Raw genomic sequence first — 20145 nt, 5'->3', positions numbered from 1 at the left:
ACCACTTGATGTGTCCCTTTCACGTGGATGTTTCTCTCTCTCTCTCTCCCTCCCACTCCATCTGAACAAAATATCAAAAAATGTCCTGGGTGAGGACTAAAAAAAAAAAAAAAGTACCCTTGTATTTTTCTCATTTGTTGCAAACCTCTTCTCCCTTCTTCAACTCAGCTCAACTGCCACTTTCCCAGAGAAGCGTTCCCAGTTCCATCAGATTAGAATATAGAAGCCTCTATATTGCTGACCTCTATCTTGTGGTTATAGTTTGTTGATTTGATTGGCTCCCTACTAAAATCTGAGTATGTGAACCTGTTTGTTTTTTTCAAACTTTCAATTTCAGCTTCCTTGGAGATCTATAGCTCTCTTAAGTTTGTTGTGTTAATAAATAAGGAAAACATCCTCCTTTTCCCAATGTGCCAACCTCCCAACATTTGAAAGCCTGGAGACTCACTTTGCAAACTGTAGATCCAAGTTCACAGACTGGAGAGTACTTTAAAAAAAATCAAATAAAACAATCTGTTAGTTACTCTTGGTGCTACTCTGTGTCCCCGGCTAGCCAAACCGGGTGAATGCCCGGCCAGAAAAGAGTTCACGGCCCTCAGTTGGCCCAAAGGCATTGCGAACGTTTCCCTGGGCCCAATGTAGAGGGAACAGCAAGGCCCAAGGCAGAAACGTGTGTATAGGAGTCTGGACTTAAAAAGAGTTCTTCCAACTTCACAGTTTGAATTACGAGGACAGGCGCTGATCGTGAAAAGGAGCAAGATCCAAGGCCTGTGAGATTGTTCTGGGGCCCAGGCCCATCTTGCTCAGCATTTCCTGCCCAGTGGTTCCCCGAACCTCAGCGCTAAAGAACTATCAAAAGTGGCAAATGGGGCGTCAGCGGGGTGGAGGTGCTGCAGGGCTTTGTTCTGCGAGTTGCCCGGTCTGCACACAGCGCCGTCCCGTCCCGGAGCCCTCCCGGTCCTCGCAGGCGGCGGCGGCTCGGCGGCCTCCTCACCAATTTGGGAACTCAAGTTCGCTCAGCATGGCAACGCTCCTGGGTAACTCCCGCTCCCGCTTGACACTCCGGTCCTCCGGGACCGACCCGCAGGAAGAAAGGGCTCCAGAAAGTTCCAGGAGCGCCAGGACCCAGGCTTAGACCCACCCCCACAAGGCCGATCGGCACAGCCCACTTCAACCCGAGCTCCCTCGCACCGTTGCCCGGGTAACCGCAGGGCGGTGGCAACGGCGGGAGGGGCGGGACTTCCTGCGGGTGACGCGTCTGGGCTCGGCTACAAAAGACGGCGGCTGCGGCTCGCCGGGCGGAACTTTCCAGAACACTCGGTAAGAGGTGGAGGAGCGGCGGCTTTCCGAGCTGCGCGCAGTAACGCGCCCTTTGCAGCTCCTCCACACCTGTCTCGGCCCGCTCACCGGTGAGTGCCAGCCCTCACGCCTCCCCTCGGCCCAAGGCCGGCGCCATTGGCTCGCTGGGGAGCTGGATGGAGCCGCTGTCGGAGGCGGTTGGCTCCGCGTGGGTGGGAGGGTTATCGGTTCTAGGATCCACGGTTCCCTTTTGGGGGTGTGTGGGGGGTGCCCCGGCAAGCCATCCCCGGCATGTAGTGAGTGGGTCCGAGACCTTTCACAGAGCTTCCCCTTCTCCCCATCTGGCCTGAAGGCTCCAAGGATCTGCAGCCTGAGGCTTTTCTCCGTGTGCGCCCTCTTCCCTCGCGTTCCCTCGAGGGTGGGCGACCCGCGCGCACGCGCAGAAAGAGCTCAGGGTGAGGGGCTGCGGGAGGAGCGGGGCGGAGGCCACGGTTTCGCTTCTCCGGGCTCCCCTCCTCTTTGTTGCGGGCTGGGCTTCTCCCACTCCTTCTGTCCATGGTGGGGGCGGGGGGAAGGAAGGAAACCTTAACGATCAGCGCCAAGTGCAGGGGGAAACCTAACGACGTGTAAGCTACGCTGGCTTGGCGGGGAGAGGGGTTCGGCGGCGGTCTGTGTGGAGACGTAAGTCCTGTAATTGAGAAACATACTTAGGACTGTTTTTAAATCACTTTCGTAAACCACTCCCTGTCCTCTTTGTACCCAAATGTGTTTTTTTCTAGGGAGAGTATGTCTTCCCGGATTTACCAATGACAATGTAACAACCAGGACTGAATCAGTTCGTGCTCCTTTTGATTACCTGTCCCTGCTGGGGAAGGGAAACAGGAAGAATCTCGATAATAGTGGCAGTTAGTATGGAGGCTTTCCTGTAGGAGAATGGGAACCAGCTGCTATAGGAGGCTTTTGAGTTATTCCCTGATAATTATTATCTTATATTTAATCTGTTAGAATCTATTACTGGATTATCAAAGGAATCATTACCTTCTCTGAAGTTTAGGGGAGGCAGGGTTCTTATAATCAGATTTCCCTCCCCACTCCCAATTTGTCTGACTTAAACTAATTATAATTACCAGTTGAAAGCCGGTTAAATTGCATTTTTTTTTATTTCAGGCTGTCAAAAATGGTGAAAGAAACCACTTACTATGATGTTTTGGGGGTCAAACCCAATGCCACCCAGGAAGAATTGAAAAAGGCTTACAGGAAGCTGGCCTTGAAGTACCACCCTGATAAGAATCCAAATGAAGGAGAGAAGGCAAGTTCAAACAGCTTGAATAGTATCTTACCAGGTGTATGGTTGTTTAATTACAACCTGAAATTGGGTATGTCTAATACAGTGTCTGTGGTTTGTAATAATTTTTTAAAAAGTGAGATTTATTCTTTTCTCAAACAGTTTAAACAGATTTCTCAAGCTTACGAAGTGCTCTCTGATGCAAAGAAAAGGGAATTATATGACAAAGGAGGAGAACAAGCAATTAAAGAAGGTGGAGCAGGTGGTGGTTTTGGCTCCCCTATGGACATCTTTGATATGTTTTTTGGAGGAGGAGGAAGGATGCAGAGAGAAAGAAGAGGTAAGAATAATTAGTCCACATGCAACAATTCAGAGTAGCCCCTTGGTCAAAGCAAATTCTTGAGAATCAACCTATTTTAAATGTTGGCTTACATGTTGGTATAATTTTGCAAACTGTAAACTGCCACTTTGATTTATGGTATAGTTTTTTTAAGATGAGGTTTGATGTAACTAAAATTAAAGCAATCAAGTGCTAACAAGTGAATGCTTCTAAAGCTCCTGGAGTAGGACACAAACTTCAATAAGGTTGTCAAGCATTAATTAAAGGAACTAAGTATAGGAACATAATTTTCAAAGCTCTTTCTACAGATCTTATTTGACACCCCTCCCCCAACCCAGTGGGAGGTACTTAGTTGAAAGTGAGTTAAAGTTCAGAAACCTTAACTTTCCTCCAGGTAATACAGCAAGGCATCAGTAATCAGGATTGTAACATAGATTCATTGCTTCCAAATAGGTATGTTTAATTTTGCTTCAGCTTTATTACAACAAAATATGTGCCCTTATTATTTATCAGAAATGTCATTTCCTGGTTATAGAAATATTCTTCACAGGAAAGCCATGTTCAGGTCAGAGTCAATCTCACTTGTTTCCCAGATAGTTTACACAAATAAGGGCCAATGGGTAGGGTCCATTTTAGAAGGAATAGGGAAGGCATTGAACATTTTTAAATTCAGAAAGACTGGAAATTGTTTCCTCAGCTTTTCCTAAAAGGAAAGGTGTATGTTTTTATTTAAAGAAATTTACCTTAAAATGGTTTGCAATCAAAAGCAATTGTTTAGGATGGTTTGTTCCGAAGAAAAGTAGTAGTGTTGTTTTGTTTTGTTTTTTTAGAAAGAGTTGAGGGGAGAGAGAGAGAGAAACATCGGTGTGAGAGAGACAGACACATCGGTTGGTTGCCTCCTGCATGCCTAACGGGCTATGGATTGAACCTGCAATCCAGGTATGTGCCCTTGACTGGGAATCAAACCTGAGACCCTTCAATCTGAGGACTGATGCTCTAACTGCTAAGCCAAACTGGCCAGGGCTTAATTATTTTTTCAGTAATTAATTAACTGGCAAACTTTTCTGTGTGATTTAGATCAATAAAAGGTCTGTATGTGGGATACCAGAAAATACTTGCTTAACCAAACTTAAGAAGCTTTTTTGTCTTGTCTTTATACTCTCGAATCTATAAAGCTAAAGTAAGAAGGCAGCTTTCAGCGTGCTGGAACCAACTGCATGGGACTACATCTGTGATATAGAACTCAAAGGTGGAGCTAGGAAAAGGATATAGTTAATGGTAACTTCATACTTCATTGGAAACTAAAAATATTCACAACAGGTGTATTGTACAGATAAGAGTGAGAATTATTTCACTTGGGCATAAGGCAACACTGTTTTATGGTGAATAAAGTCCTTGTGAAGAATCACTAGCTAGGAACTTATTAACCATTGGCCGGTGACTTCATTTCTGTAGCCTCAGTGTCCTCATATGATCCCCAGCTTCCATGTTCCATTCAGAAATGAGATGTGGCACTCCTTTGTAGCTACTGGCCGCAATAAATTTAGATTCAAAACAAAGACCAAAATTCAGTTCTTCATCTGCAATAGTCACATTTATGTACTCAAAAACCACGTGTGACTTGTGGTTATTGTGTTGGATAACACGAACATAAAACATTTCTATCACTGCAGAAAGTTTTTTTGGACAACACTATGATAAAGGATATGAGAAATCTAGTCTTCAAAATAAAACTAGTGCTGGCCAAGCATTAAATGTGTGCTATTCCTACTTCAGGTAGAAGTAGGAATTGGTATTCTATGGAGACTGAATAAATATATCAACTTCCCTGGTTAATCTTGATTGATTGTAACTTGGAACTTAGTGTACTGAAGAATGTTCAGATGAAGTAATGGGTCATGTTGCTCAATATCTTAGTAAGTGAAAGATTCAAAGAATATATTTGAACGGAAATGCACTTTGGAGTAATTCTTGTGAAATGTGCCTCTATGTAAATGGCATTGGTTCTCTCAAGTGATTTTGCAGTTAATGTTTTTGATTGCCAAATTCGTAAGATTGCCACAAATACATTCCTAGACAAATTACTCAATCTCACCCAATTTTTCTCATCGGAAACTACATTACAGTTTGAGGATCATGTGGCCAGTATTCTGTGTATAGAACAGGTACTCAACAGATGTACCCTGTGAGCCTCATCTTTCATTATTCTTTACTGTTTCTATGGTGCATTGAATACAAATAAGATAGATCTTAGATTTTTAATGAGCAATGTTTTGTTCTAGGTAAAAATGTTGTGCATCAGCTCTCAGTAACCTTAGAAGATTTATATAATGGTGCAACAAGAAAACTAGCTCTGCAAAAGAATGTGATTTGTGACAAATGTGAAGGTATGGTCTTTCAACATCTTAAATATACCTGAAAGTGGAACTGAAACCTTTCTGGAGATATGAAACTGATAAATGGTACACTGCCTAAGTATAAGAGTGCAAGTATAAAGAAAACCACCTAAACGTACCATCTAGAGAAATATTAGCAAAGTGTCAGCACTTTTTTTTTTTGTTTTTGAATGTTCACCTGAGGGTCTTTTTACATTTATTTTCAGAGAGAATAGAAGGGAGAGAGAGCGAGAGAGAGCGAGAGAGAGAAACATCAATGCAAAAGAGACATTGACTGGTTGCCTCCCACACAACCCCGACCAGGGCCAGGGGACCCAACCACAACTGAAGGACGTGCCTTTGACTGGAATTGAACCTGTGACTATGATCCACAGGCCAATGCTCCAACTGCTGAGCCAAACTGGCCAGAGCTCAGCACTTTTTTTTTATTCCTCGCCTGAGGATATTTTTCTATTTATCAGATAGAGTGGGAGGAAGGGAGAGAGGGACACAGAGAAACATCAACATATAGCCACATCCACTGGTTGCCTCCTGCATGACCCGCCCCCCAGTGCCGAGGACAAAGGCAACTGAGGTACATGCCCTTGACTGGAATCAAACCCACGACTCATTGGTCTGCGGGCCAACTCTCTAACTGCTGAGCCAGATCGGCCAGGGCATCTCAGCACTTTTTTATGTGTATATTTTAAATGCTGTTGGAATCAATCCAAGTTACTGTCCTTTTTCTCAACGTTGTTCAAATGAGCATTTCATATTATCTCTAAAACATAATCATTCCAATGGCTTCATAATCTAGTATGATTTAAACAGTGTCCTCTTTTTGGACATTCACCTGTTTCACATAGAGACAAGTTACTGGCTATGAACCTGTAAGCTTTTTATAAGTACAAGTTATTTGTTGGAAATATGGTATCTTCTAAAGAGAATAAACTCCTTAATGTTCTCGTTTCACAGATAAAGTATGTCATGACTTGTGATTTAAAATTCACAGTTTTCATGTTTAAAATTGTAAATTTTAAAATGATTCCTTGGGAAAATAGTAGTCATTGTTAATATGTTTATAGATAACTAAAGCTGACTGCAGCTGTATTTTTTTTTAATCAAATTAAAAGGCTGAATTATAGTTGTTAAGGGCAGCATTTCATCACACCTTGTAAATGTTGATAAAATGCAGTGTTTAGGAACTGTCTTATTAAAACATTCATTACTGTGTCGGACACTAAGTTCAAACTTGATTTTTTTATACTGTTTAGGCCGAGGTGGAAAGAAAGGAGCAGTAGAGTGCTGTCCCAATTGCCGAGGTACTGGAATGCAAATAAGAATTCATCAGATAGGACCGGGAATGGTTCAGCAAATTCAGTCTGTGTGCATGGAGTGCCAGGGCCATGGGGAACGGATCAGTCCTAAAGACAGATGTAAAAGCTGCAATGGAAGGAAGATAGTTCGAGAGAAGAAGATTCTAGAAGTTCATATTGATAAAGGTAAGTTCTCAGTCACTTCTGAATTCTTGAGTGCTACGGCAAGAATATTTACATTTTATAGTTGTTAAAAATGATTCTCAATAGGGTTATATGTATGATAAGGTCTTATCACCCAGATATATCTTAGCTACAAACTGAAAATTTTTTTTCCATCTGGATATTTTTTGCACATTTGTAGGGAATACATTAGGACTCTCCTCTTAATATAACAGTAATATCAGTAAATGATTGTGTTCTAAACCTAATTCTCTTCCATTAAATTACTAGTTCTTCCTCTTTTTAAATTGTAATTAACTTTTGTACTTTCCTTAGGAACTGCTAGGTTAAGGGATATGTGTACTTTCAAGGACTTGGCAGGAAGGGATTTAGGTGAATTGGGAGCTCTTGTTAAAATTAATATTTCTTGAAATTTTCCTAAACTAATGAAATGATTTATTTTTTAATTGATTTGTAAGAACTTAGATTAAGAATACTGCTTTTTTCGCCCTGGCCAGTTTGGCTCAGCAGTTAAAGCATCGGCCTGCGGTCCGGAGAGACCCGGGTTCGGTTCCCGCTAAGGGCACATACCTCGGTTGCAGTTTGTCCCCGACCCTGATTGGGTTGTGTGGGTGGCAGCCACTTGATGTGTCCCTTTCACGTCGATGTTTCTTTCTCTCTCTGTTCCTCTCTCTCCCTCCCACTCTACCTGAACAAAGAATGGAAAAATGTCCTCGGGTGAGGATGATAAAAAAAAAAAAAAAAGAAAAAAGAATATTGCTTTTTAAAAATGTTTCTCATGGACTAAACCTACCTGTCAGTTTCTGACTCTGGGGTTCTAGATTGTAACTCTAACTTTTTTTCATGTTATTTTGTTAATTCCTTGATGGGTAATTTATTTTTAAAAGTTTTCAAATTTATTACAGCAATACATATTTATTATAGAAATTTTTGAAATGTATATTAACTCCAGAGAAAATTAAAGTCTCTAATTTTGCTATTCTGAAATAATAAACATGGTAATCTTCAGACTTTGCGACTAGTATTATACTGAACGTAAATTTGGAACCACTAATATCATGAACATCTCATATTAATACATAGATCAACATTACTTAAGCCCTACAATAGTGCTTTCACATGTGAGTCATGATACTGCCCTCTCTCCATTTATCCCTCCCTTAATTGGCCCATGTTTAGTAGGGTTTGGGGGTTTTTTTTTGTTCCAGTAAGATGTCCCCCTTGTTATCAATAGCATTAATTTTGAGTAAAGCCATTTATTTTGCCCTTACCCATGCTCTCTATAGTAACAAAACAACCAGCAAAACAGCTGAGTTTGTTAAAAATAGTTTGCGAGACAATCACATTGCCTCATGATGATTAAAGCCAGAGTATGTTTAGTTTTGTCATTGTATAAATCTGGTACTGTGATTTGAGTTTTTATTTTTCTAGAGGTAAAGTATTTGTGGACTAATTTTTGTATGTCTGGGTTTTGCTTCAGCTGTTGGGAGGTGGACAAGGGTGGAGGAATACATGAAAATATTAGTCATGTGTTAGTAACTGTTGGGTCTAGATTGATGGAGATACAGAGATCCATTGTACTGGTTGTGTATGTATATTATATAGGTTTAACATTTTCCATAACAAAGTGAAATAAAGTTGCTCTTTTTTGAGTGACCTTGTTGATTAGTTTAGGAAATTATCAGGAGGTATGCTGCTGCAGTATAATCTGCAAACACATGACATAAGTTAAGTTTAAATTGATGGGCCAGAGATAGAAGAGAGGGATTCTCAGTAAAATATGTTGGCCTTTAAGAAATTTTTGCCTGTTGAAAAATACTTAAACTTTTGACAACACACAGGCTTAAAGGGAGTGTCGCATATTTATCCTTTTTTTTTTCTTAAAATTTTTTTTTCTTTATTGATTTGAGCGAGAGGAAGGGAGGAGAGAGAGACAGAAACATCGATGAGAGAGAACATCGATTGGCTGCCTCCTGCATGTCCCCCACTGGGGATTTGGCCCACAACCTGGGCATGTGCCCTGATGGGGAATCGAACCAGTAACCTCTTGGTGCATGGGTCAACGTTCAACCACTGAGCCATACCAGCTGGGCTATTATTTTTATTTTTTTATCCTCACCTGAGGACATTTTTCCATTTTTGTTCAGATAGAGTGGGAGGGAGGGAGAGGAAGAAAAAAAGAGAAATATCAAAATGAAAGGGACACATCGACCCCAACCAGGGCCAGGGATGAAATGCAACCAAGCCACATGCCCTTGACTGGAATCGAACCCGCATTGGTCTGCAGGCGATGCTCTAACCACTCAGCAAAACCGGGCAGGTCAAGGAGCTATCCTTTTTTTTTTTTTTAAGGGTGCTAAAGTAAATCATTCTTCAACAGAAAGACACAGATTTTTCAATTATTTAGTTTTTCTGTTTGTTTTTTTATCCTCACCCGAGGACATTTTTAGAGTGTGGGAGGGAGGGAGAGAGAGAGAGAAACATCGACGTGAAAGGGACACATCGAGTGGCTGCCACCCGCACGACCCAACCAGGGCCGGGGACAAACTGCAACCAAGGTACGCGCCCTTAGCAGGAACCAAACCTGGGTCTGTCTGGACCGCAGGCCGATGCTCTAACCGCTGAGCCAAACCGGCCAGGGCAATTATTTAGGTTTTATATATGGATTTCCAACAGGTAAATACTAATGCAATAGAAGAAAGTCTTGGTTTGTGTTACTGTTAGGCTTAATAAGAATAATTTTATATGGGTTCTTTTAAGTAAGTAATGAAATTGAAATAATGCCCTGGCAGGTTTGACTCAGCAGTTAGAGTATCTGCCCACAGACCGATGAGTCACGGGTTCGATTCTGGTCAAGGGCATGTACCTCAGTTGCGATTTGTCCTGCCCCTGGTTGGGGTTGCAGCGGGAGGCAGCCACTCGATATGTCCCTTTCACGTCGATGTCTACCCCCACCCTTCCCCCACCCACTCTATCTGAACAAAAGTGGAAAATGTCGGGTGAGGATGAAAAGAAAAGAGAAGAGAAGAAATTGAAATAGTTAACATTTATGGTTATAGTGTTTGCCAGTCAACTGATTTGTTGCCAGCATGGGCTTTTTTATTGAATTTTCACGACAGTCTCGATGAGGTAGGTCTCTGGGACAGTTGATGCTTAGGAAAGTTATGCAACTTGCTTCCCCTGGGATAATCCAGCTGGTAGTATATAGCAGCTCTGAGACTTGAGGCCTGATCTGTTTTCCTTTAGAGTTTACGTTCTCCACCGTGATAGCTTTCTTCAGTAAGAAATTGGACTGATCTAATCATGCCATTTTTAGTCATCTCTGTAAGCTATATAGCATCCACAAAAACTTGAACTTTTTTTAAGTGCACACACACGTTTATATGTGTTCCTTAATAGATTGAAAATCTAACCTTAGTTAGATGTTAATAAGAGTATAAAATTAGCCAGTGTGGCTCGGTGGATTGAGCATCATCCCATAGACTGAGATCCCAGTTCGATTTCCAGTCAGGGCACATGCCCGGTTATGGGCCAAATCCCCAGGGGAGGGCATACAGGAGACAACCAATCAGTGTTCTCTCTCATTGATGTTTCTATCTCTTCCTCTAAAAAATCAATAAAGAAAATTATTTTTTAAAGAAAAGAGTATAAAAACCTTTTGTTTTTAGGTATGAAAGATGGCCAGAAGATAACATTCCATGGTGAAGGAGACCAAGAACCAGGACTGGAGCCAGGAGATATTATCATTGTTCTAGATCAGAAGGACCATGTTGTTTTCACTCGGTAAAAATTTTAATCAACTACTCAAACTGGCATCTTGCATCTTGCATACTTGGAGTGTTTTCTAAAAATTTAAATGAGCTTTTCCTTAACTCTTAGAACATATTTCCTAGAAACACCCTGGAAAAATATAGTGGGAGGGTTAGGTTGTGTATAATTACCTTTTTTAAAGTGTTGTTAATCATTAATGTTTCCATCTGAAAAGAGGCTGAAAACAAAAAGGGATCAGATTTTTGCATTTTGTCTAAATTTAGGTAAATTGTTACCTAATCTGATGTTTTATAGTAAACAGGTGGATTAGGGGAAACCTGCCTAGACAAAATTTTGCCCTAAAGTTCTCACCGTTTTCAGCCCTGAGTTCATGCTATGTTCAATTGTTTTTTATTGTAAATAAGTGTCTAGAACCATCTCTATTAAAAACTATAAATTAAGGTCTATTGCTGCAAAATAGTTAATGAAATTTACCACGAACTAATAAGCACAAGAAAAATTGATGGTAACAGTGAATGTGTGTTAAATATATACCCATAGCTGACTTTAAAACTTTGGACTGGATTAGGGTTCTAATCTTATTGGGAATGATATCTGAAGGAACTGGTTTTAAATGAATTATAATAGAACATCCCCCAAGTGTCCCAACAATGGCAAATGCTGTCAAGCTCAGTATTTTAATGCTATCTATCATTTGAGGTAAATTCTCAGGAGTTTTTCTGGAAAGTATTCTGTTACTAATATGGATTGGAAAAGGAAGAAAGTCTAAACATGAAGAGGAAGATATCAGCTGTTATTAAATATAAAAGATTGTGTTTATAATGTGCCAAGCACTATATTACTTAATTTATGTACATCAATAAATTTTAGAGATCCCATAATTCAGGACCCTGCTGAAGTCTGTTCAACTTACACTTTAATGTCCTATCCTTTATGTATGTGTGTATGTTTGCTTTTTTCTTTTAACCTCACTGTTGTGAGAATATTTTCTTCTCTTTGTGAGAAACTAGATTTAAAATTAAGTGATGAAACAATTCAGGGATGATAGGTGGTGGAGACAACCTAGAGTGTGTGGAAGGATTCTGAAGCCTTGTCTAGGAAGTGGGGCTGACAGATTCCATATATTTGCTATTCCCAGTTCTCAGCTCTTTTTAAAATGGGGAAGAAAGGGCACCTTTGTGAAAGATATCTTGGTGTTGATAAGAAAACAGCATTGCCTGCTGTGGTACTTGTAATCATTGGTAATTTGAAAGCTCTATGTGGTATATTTATGTTAATGCAGACGAGGAGAAGACCTTTTCATGTGTATGGACATACAGCTGGTTGAAGCATTGTGTGGCTTCCAGAAGCCAATAGCTACTCTTGACAATCGGACCATAGTCATCACCTCTCATCCAGGTATGGTAATGATAGATGGGCTTCTCTTTCTGTTCTAGTAATTTATTTCCATAGTCTGCAGATAGGCACAAAGCAAGAAGGTATTTTACTTGCTCAGTTACATATCCTTATGAGCTGAGTTCAAATTGTATGGTCTTGGCTTTCTTTTGGAAGTCCATAGAAAATCTATACATAAAAAGTTAAAGGATCGCCCTAGCTGGTTTGTCTCAGCAGTTAGAGCGTCAGCCCGTGGACTGAAAGGTCATGGGTTTGATCCTGGTCAAGGGCATGTACCTGTTGCAGGTTCTATCCCCGGTCAGGGTGGTGCAGGAGACAACCAATTGATGTAACTCTCACATCGATGTTTTCCCTTCTCCCTCCCTCCCTCCTTTCATCCCCCTCTAAAAATCAATGGAAAAATATCCTTGGGTGAGGATTAACAACAACAAAAAACAAGAAAAGTAAAGGATTGCTTCACATAACTTCCTGTCAGTGTAGGACATTCCTCTATTCTTTATTTTCTCTACTTCATGAAAATGTAGCTGTATTTAAGAAAGAACTTGGGTTCAATGTTTCTAGGTCAGATTGTCAAGCATGGAGATATCAAGTGTGTGCTAAACGAAGGCATGCCAATTTATCGTAGACCATATGAAAAGGGTCGCCTAATCATCGAATTTAAGGTAAGCTATAAAGTACTCTAGGGATATTTGAGTGATTACTAAAATCCGATAACAGTTACATTTGCTGAATGTCAAGAAAAATCAAATTTATATTCTCCCCTGTTCAAGAGGAAATGCATTGATCTAATACTACTACTACTGTCATGTTGATCATTGTTAACAAGTTGGGATTGGTTTTGTTCACATCATTATTTGACTATTTAAAGATTGGTGGGGGGAGGGTTTGCAAGGCTATAACTGATCTTAAAGTTCAGCAGGAGGGCGTAAAATAACGGGATTTCTGGCAAAATACTACAATGGTTGGTTTGTTAATAGGGTGGTTCATGAAATGTGTTTTAGGAAGGGTTTTACTATAACATACTTGCTGACTAGAACAATGGTTATTACAGTGCAATTTTACTTGTGCCATATGCCTTAAACTCTAGAGCACTAGATGCTGTGCCTTTTTAGAACATGTGTTCTGCCCAGCCAGTGTGGCTCAGTGATTGAGCCTCACCCATGCACCAAGAGGTTGCCAGTTCGATTCCAGTTAGGGCACGTGCCCAGGTTGTGGGCCCAGTCTCCACTGGGGAGCATGCAGGAGGCAGCCAGTCATTGTCCTCTCTCATCGATGTTTCCATCTCGCTCTCTCTCTTCCTTCCTCTCTCTCTAAACAATAAAGAAAAAAAATTTTTTTTTAAAAAGTGTTGTAATCTGGGATTGGCAAATACACAGAAAAATTGTGTGGTTACGTGTTTTTCTGGGGGAAATGGGTTAACTAATTTAAGGAGCGAATGATGAAGTAAATCAAGTAGAACTTAACAGTTAAAATTTCTTTTTGTAGGTAAACTTTCCTGAGAATGGCTTTCTCTCTCCTGATAAACTCTCTTTGCTAGAAAAACTCTTACCTGAAAGGAAGGAAGTAGAAGAGACTGATGAAATGGACCAGGTAGAACTGGTGGACTTTGATCCGAATCAAGAAAGACGGCGCCATTACAATGGAGAAGCGTATGAGGATGATGAACATCATCCTAGGGGTGGTGTTCAGTGTCAGACCTCTTAATGGGGCCAGTGAATAACACTCACTCCTGGCATTTTATATACAGTAGTGAACGAGTGAAGGACTGTAATCATAGTATGCTCACTACTTGCTATTGTTTTTGTTTTAATATTCAACTATAGTAGTGTTTTAAAAGTTAAATGAAGAATAAACTCAAATATAAAAGCTCTGACTTTGCCCTGTATGTATGATGACTTAAGTGTGCAAGATAAGTTCAATACCTGTAAAAAGTGACTTAAAAAATTTTTCCCCTAGCATTTGTTAGGCTGTACTTTTTAATTGTCAGCTGTGTACCTGGAATAGCTTAGACTGAAATGCTAGGTATGTGTATTGACTTTGGTGTATGATTCTTAATTGTTAAGCTATGAAGTTAAAATTCTGTATTTAACTGGCAAAGGACTTAATTTGTAGAGAAGTGTTAGTTTGTATAGTTGTATTAAGTGGGATTCATTGTGATGTCTCTGCATTTATTCTATTGCTTCAACTGTTACTTGAAGATGGCATGCCATATAATTTAACCTGTGGTATCAGTGATAGAAAAGATACTTTTCTAAAGAAGAGGTTTATCATAATAAGCTGCTTCTTGAGGGCTTGCGCTTGTAGAATTGCATTCCCTTCTGCGATGCCATTTTTTTTTAAATATATATATAACCATATATCAATCCTTGGTTACATTTTTTTCCTTCTCTTTGGACCATAAGCCTTAGAGTAGTGGCTTCTGGAGCAGGCTAACTTAGAAGTTGAGTGATGAGACCTTTACCTGGAGAAGTAATTTGCATGTATGAAATAGGAAGGTGTTTTAGGTATGTTACAGGCTTACTTCAAACCATTTAACTTATGCTCCAAAGTAACTGTAATTTAATGTTGGTAGTGTAGCAAATTATGAATAGTTTTAATTGTATGTTTAAAAATCATATGTTCACAAGCTTAAATCTGGGTATCAGAATTTAAGCAATTGAAATGTATGAATTGGCTCCTTAATATACTGATTACAAAGCATTTCCAGTGTGTCACTACAGGCTTTTTTTACCCAGAAGAAAGCATTAGCTTTTTACTAATGGAGATCGGTAACTTTAACTGTATATAGTTAAATGTTTTCTTTTAAACGGGTGGAGAGTAAAAAGTATCAGTCATGAGGGAAATGCAAATCAAAATCAGAGAGCTACTAAACATCAAGTAATCAAAAATCTAATTCAAAATGAAAGCAAGTAAGAATGGAGAAGTTGGCACCCTGTACATTGCTGGTGGAAATGTAAAATGGTACACCTCTATGGAAAAGTTGGACAGGTCTTGAAAAAGCCAAACATGGAATTATGAGATGACCCAGTAATTACACTCCTTGACTCAGATACTTGGCATGGGAGTGTTTATTCTAGCTTTATTCACAGTAGCCAAAGGGAAAACATGTGTCCAACAGAGATGAGGTACATAGTATACAGGGGTTAGCAGAAGTGGGTTTACAGTTGTGAGTACTACACAAAACAGTTTTTTTTTATTTGTATTTTTCATGTGAACAACTAAACCTTTTCCCCACCCTACATACGACACACAAAAGGACAGATACTATATGCTTCTGGCTATGTGAAATATCTAGGCAGATTTAGAGAGATTACCAGGGGCCTAGGGGAGAAAGGAATAAAGAGTTCGAGTTTGCCCTGGCCAGTTTGGCTCAGCAATTGAGTGTCGATCTGCGGACCAGAGAGTCCTGGGTTCAGTTCCCGCTAGGGGCACGTACCACCAAAAAAAAAAAAAGTTTGAGCTTAATTGTTTCTGGAGCAGTGCAAAAGTTTTGGAAATTGTCCTGGCTGGTTTTGCTTAGTGGTTAGAGCATCGGCACACGAACCAATAAGTCACGTGTTCGATTCTGGTCAGAGCACATACCTCGCTTGCAGTTCGTCCTCAACCCTGGGCCTTGTAGGAGGCAACCAGTTGATGGATGTGTCCCTCTCACATAGATGTTTCTCCCTTTCCCTCTATCTGAAAAAAATATCCTTGAGTGAGGACTAAAAAATACATTAAAAAGTTTTGGAAATAGTGATGGTTGTAGTATAATGCTACTAAATGATTTAAAGTGGATGTTATTGCCCTGGCTGGTTTGGTTCAGTGGTTAGAGCATCGGCCTGCAGACCAAGGAGTCGCAGGTTCAATTCCGGCCAAGGGCACATACCTTGGTTGTGGTTCAGTCCCTCACCTTGGTGGGTATCATTCAGGGGGCCACCAATCAATGTGTCTCACTCACATCGATGTTTCTCTCCCACTCTATCTGAAGATAAATGGAAAAATATCCTCTGTTGAGGATTTAAAAATAACTAAATAAATTTTATTTTACATATCTTACCACAATAAGACAACTTTTAAGAGAAAGTAGAAATCACTAAAAGAAAATAGTTATAGCCTCCCTGGAGAAGCGGAAATGGAAAAGTCTGTAGTCTTTTTTAAAAAAATGCTTCTTGGCCCGGCCAATGTGCCTCAGTGGTTAAGCATCAACCCATGCACTAAGAGGTCGCCGGTTCCATTCCTTGGTCAGGGCACATGCCCAGGTTGTGGGCCAAATTCCCAGGGGGGGGCATGCAGGAGGCGGCCAATCAATGTTCTCTTTCATCAATGTTTTTATCCCCCGCTTTCCCTTTCTTTCTAAAATCAAAAAATTATTAAAGAATAATTTATTAGAACACTGACCACCGTAATCAGAAATAAAATTTATCCACGCAAATGAAGTTCCTGGCCCCAATACTATTGTATTTTCTGTGATGCTTACCCCCAGCCATTCACACATTGAGGGAGTAAGAATAGAGGCCATTTATGTCCCTTGAAGGTGCTGGGTAACATGGTGCCTGAACTTCTGTACGTGGAATTAACATCAGATCTTTTCTTCATAGGGCACTGGTTTTCAACCTTGGCTACAAGTGGAATTACCTGGGAAGCTATAAAATTGATTTGAGTTCTACCATTCAGGGATTCTGGTGTAACTGAGTTGGGGTGTAGCCGAAGCATCTGGATGGTTAGGTACAGCCATGTTTCAACACTACTAACATGGGGGCATTTGTATAAACCACTTAGGACAGAAATGCCACTTAAATTAATGTGGAAGTTGAGGTAATGGAAGCCCTTGCTATTTATTGCAAGTAAGAATTTGAAGCTCAGACCAAGAGAGTGTCCCAGTTTACACATACACTTCAAATTTTTCTTTCAAAATAGTGTGGGAAAATGAAGCATAAGCTCTAAAAGCAGAGAATGAAAAAGCTAGTAAGCTACAGCAGTACAAATACACTCAAGGGTTTCTGAGTCTTGTACCTTTATCACTTAATTTGTTTTCAGCAACCTTGTGAGACTGACAGAACGAGAATCGAAACTCAGTCAGCCCTCTATATTCTGAGGTTCTGCATCCACAATTCAAGAGACTGTACTGAAAATATCCAGGGGGAAAAAATCCCAGGATGTTCCAAATAGAAAACTTGAGTTTGCCACGAGAATGATGTGATGTGTAGGTATACCCTGCTGTAGTCTATGTGAAAATGTCATTGTATATAAGGGTCTTGGGCATATTCTGTATTTTGGTATCTGTCAGGGGTCTGAGAAGCAATTCCCTGCAGACACGGAGGGACAGCTGTACTTCATAGGTGAGGAAACAGCCCTCTCTAGTCTACTGGTTCTCAAATTTGTGTGTGCTTGCTGAGTGCCACTGTCAGTGTCTGATTCTGTAGGTCTAGGGTGGGACCTGAGATTTTGCTTTTTAATACAAGTTACCAAGTAACAAAACCATTGTTCTGGCCCAAGTAAAAATAAATCAATGATTCTCTCTCTCTCTCTCTCTCCCCCCCCCCCGTTTTTTTCGCACCCACAAATTTTTGGCGGCCTTGTTTCAGCAAGGCATAAAAAATAAACACATCAAATGACAGCAAAACTGGAATCCAGATTCTTGTTATTTAGTTCTTTCTACTCATCTCACTGCCTATGACCAATTTAAACAAGTTTTAACAGAATATGGAGAAACAATTCATAGATTCTTCACCTCTGCCCAAACCTAGAGAAGAAACTGACAGCAGTTTGATTCAAAGAGAGGAAAACTGAGCTTTGGCCATCACACCTGGTTTTCAGTATGAGCTTCGTGAACAAGGGGCAGAAACCTGTTTTTTCATGTGTTCTTCACAAAGTGGTTCTGAGAATTAAATAAGGATGTTTATGTAGGAAGGGCTCAATAACTACTGGTTATTAGTGCTAGTACTACAAGTTGAAAAAAATTTCAATCTGTCTGAAGAAGATACAGAAAGAAAAAAATAGTTGGGTGTTTTCCAGAGTTATTAATTCAACAACTGAGTGGAAGATAGGAACACAGGTCCTTTCTCTCGTGGGGTTAACCTTAATGCCAGGTATTTTAATTTGAAGATGTAAAGAGCAGTATCAGTGAACTCGGCGAGCTACAGCAGAGCGCCTCCCTAGGAACCTGACGCACTCCTTAGTTTCACAAGGGAGTACCCACTGATTATGGGCATCCAGCTCCCATTGGATCAGCTTTTGCTACTGGCACTGTGGTAAGAGAAACCAATAATACGATCTCCGACTGCTGATATGTAACGTAAATAGCAGCCCACTGGCGCAGTCCGACGCCCTCCAGCGCTGACGGCTGGTTCCAACGAGGGTGCAGGGAGCGCGGGCAGCTGGTAAGGGTCGCCGCTGGTGCTGCTCGGCCTGGTCCAGACGAGGGACCCCCGCCCTGGCGCACCAGGGACCTAGCGCATGCGCCGGCACTCCGCCGCCATTCCCTTCCCTGCCCAGAGAGCAGCAGTCCAGCAGATGTCGTGCGGTCTGCCCTTCTCACACCTGGGCCTCTGTCCCTGGGGCGCCCCCTGCCTTCCTTACTGGAGAGATGGTCACATGGGTCATAAGAAAATTTAAATGCACAGTAAGGGGAAGCGCGTGTTTACACTTTTGAATAAAAGTAACTGTTTTTCGGTTAGGACAGATGCCTTAAGGGTTACTGGGAAAAGTGGGAATTCATTTTCTTTTTCAGCTTTGCATTTACTTGTTTCTCTAAAGCATAACTTTACTAAAAAGGAAAAAATACATCCTTAATGGCTCCCGGGCCTGTCCTCTCTTCCTGGTCTCCCCTGACACTACCATTTGTCCAGCACACTCTTTGCCACTATGCCTATGCCATACTGCAGTGCCTAGAAAGACGCCTCCTTGGATTGCCAGACCCCTTTACCTCCAGCTCCTGATGATCCTTTTGTACTCGACTCCAGGAGGCTTTTCCTAACTCAGTAGGAGTGGATTAGGTGTCTTCCTCCCATTCTTACTTCACTATTTTAATCACTCCTTTTAACTTGCTTTTCTCTTCTCTATCCTATGACAGAAACTGGTCCTTTTAAAACAGCAGCAGCAGCAGCAACAGAAGGTGATGTTTGATAAAAACTCCTAGAAGGGATAAACATGTGCTGACTGGACCCTTGCCCTCCTTGAGCCTGGGCACAAGGCATGCATCTCACAATTGCAAGTTCATGAGGCCATGGGTTAAATAAAAAACCCAATTTCTTGAAGATTTTTCTGAGGAATTTTAGCATAAGCTGTTTATTTTCTACTTTGAACTTCTTTGACCTAAGCAAAGTCTTCTTTTCATAGTGATGGCAGGCTACGATCACATGAATTCATGGATTTATGGCCGTGTTTCAAATCTCAGAATGGCAGCATATGACATTCTGTAAAAAAAAAAAAAAAAAAGCCACAGGTTTTGAGGCTGCAGGAAAAATTTTTAGTTTGGGGAATATGACTGCAAAGAGGAATTTCTTACTGCTGTTAAAATTAATTCAGCCAACATGGAACATGATTACTTGCTAGTCACAGGATTAGGCTGTTACAATCAAAGGTAGATTGTAAGACTGTAGAACTTTTTAAATACTCCAAACTCAACTAGTTTGTACCTAATAAATGCTAAAAGTACGCAGGGGCATAAAAGGACTACACAAACTAATAAGGTCTTTCTTGAAATAGTATCTAGCATACTACCTTCATACATCAACACAGATGCTCCATCTTCCAACAGCTCTGGTTGAAATACCCTCATGCAAACTATTTTCAAGGATTTAACTGATTTTTAACTTTTTTTCTTTGGCTAACTGGTGATGATGCACAAGGCAAGAGAGACTTTTCTACATCTCAGGTCCTTTTCTAATTTTTCTTCAGAACAACAGCATGCTTGCAATGCTAAACCCTCCTTCGACAAAAAGAGGGGCCAAAACTGAATTCTTATCATGGATCCTGCAACCAGTCCTATCCAGAAGATTCAGATGACATTCCCTGGAGTTGGCCAGAACATGTGAGAAGGCACAGCTAGTGAGAATGAGTGGAAGGGTCAAGGCAGTGAAATGAGATCCTATGCAACATCCAACCTTTTCACATTCAGTCTCTTCTCCCACCCAAGAGTTGACTTCCTACTGTATTTAGGATTCAGGCATAATAATATCCATGTCCCACCCACCTTGA

The 20145-nt window shown here is 40.8% G+C and overlaps 1 protein-coding gene across 1 annotated transcript; it reads left to right on the top strand.

The window, feature by feature from the left end:
• Nucleotides 1–1276: 1276 nt before the first annotated feature.
• On the top strand, nt 1277–15520 carry DNAJA1 (DnaJ heat shock protein family (Hsp40) member A1). Its single transcript, XM_036261648.1, has 9 exons — nt 1277–1409; nt 2467–2608; nt 2747–2924; nt 5207–5311; nt 6574–6801; nt 10467–10581; nt 11852–11967; nt 12526–12626; nt 13450–15520. The coding sequence occupies exons 2-9, from the start codon at nt 2477–2479 to the stop codon at nt 13666–13668; spliced, it is 1194 nt and encodes a 397-aa protein (XP_036117541.1). The 5' UTR covers nt 1277–1409; nt 2467–2476; the 3' UTR covers nt 13669–15520.
• The last annotated feature ends 4625 nt before the right edge of the window (nt 15521–20145 follow it).

This window comes from Molossus molossus, unplaced genomic scaffold (assembly GCF_014108415.1).
Source record: "Molossus molossus isolate mMolMol1 unplaced genomic scaffold, mMolMol1.p scaffold_m16_p_14, whole genome shotgun sequence".
Taxonomy (NCBI): domain Eukaryota; kingdom Metazoa; phylum Chordata; class Mammalia; order Chiroptera; family Molossidae; genus Molossus; species Molossus molossus.
The sequence above is the reverse complement of the archived record's forward strand: the minus strand, read 5'-3'. Positions and strand labels throughout refer to the sequence as shown.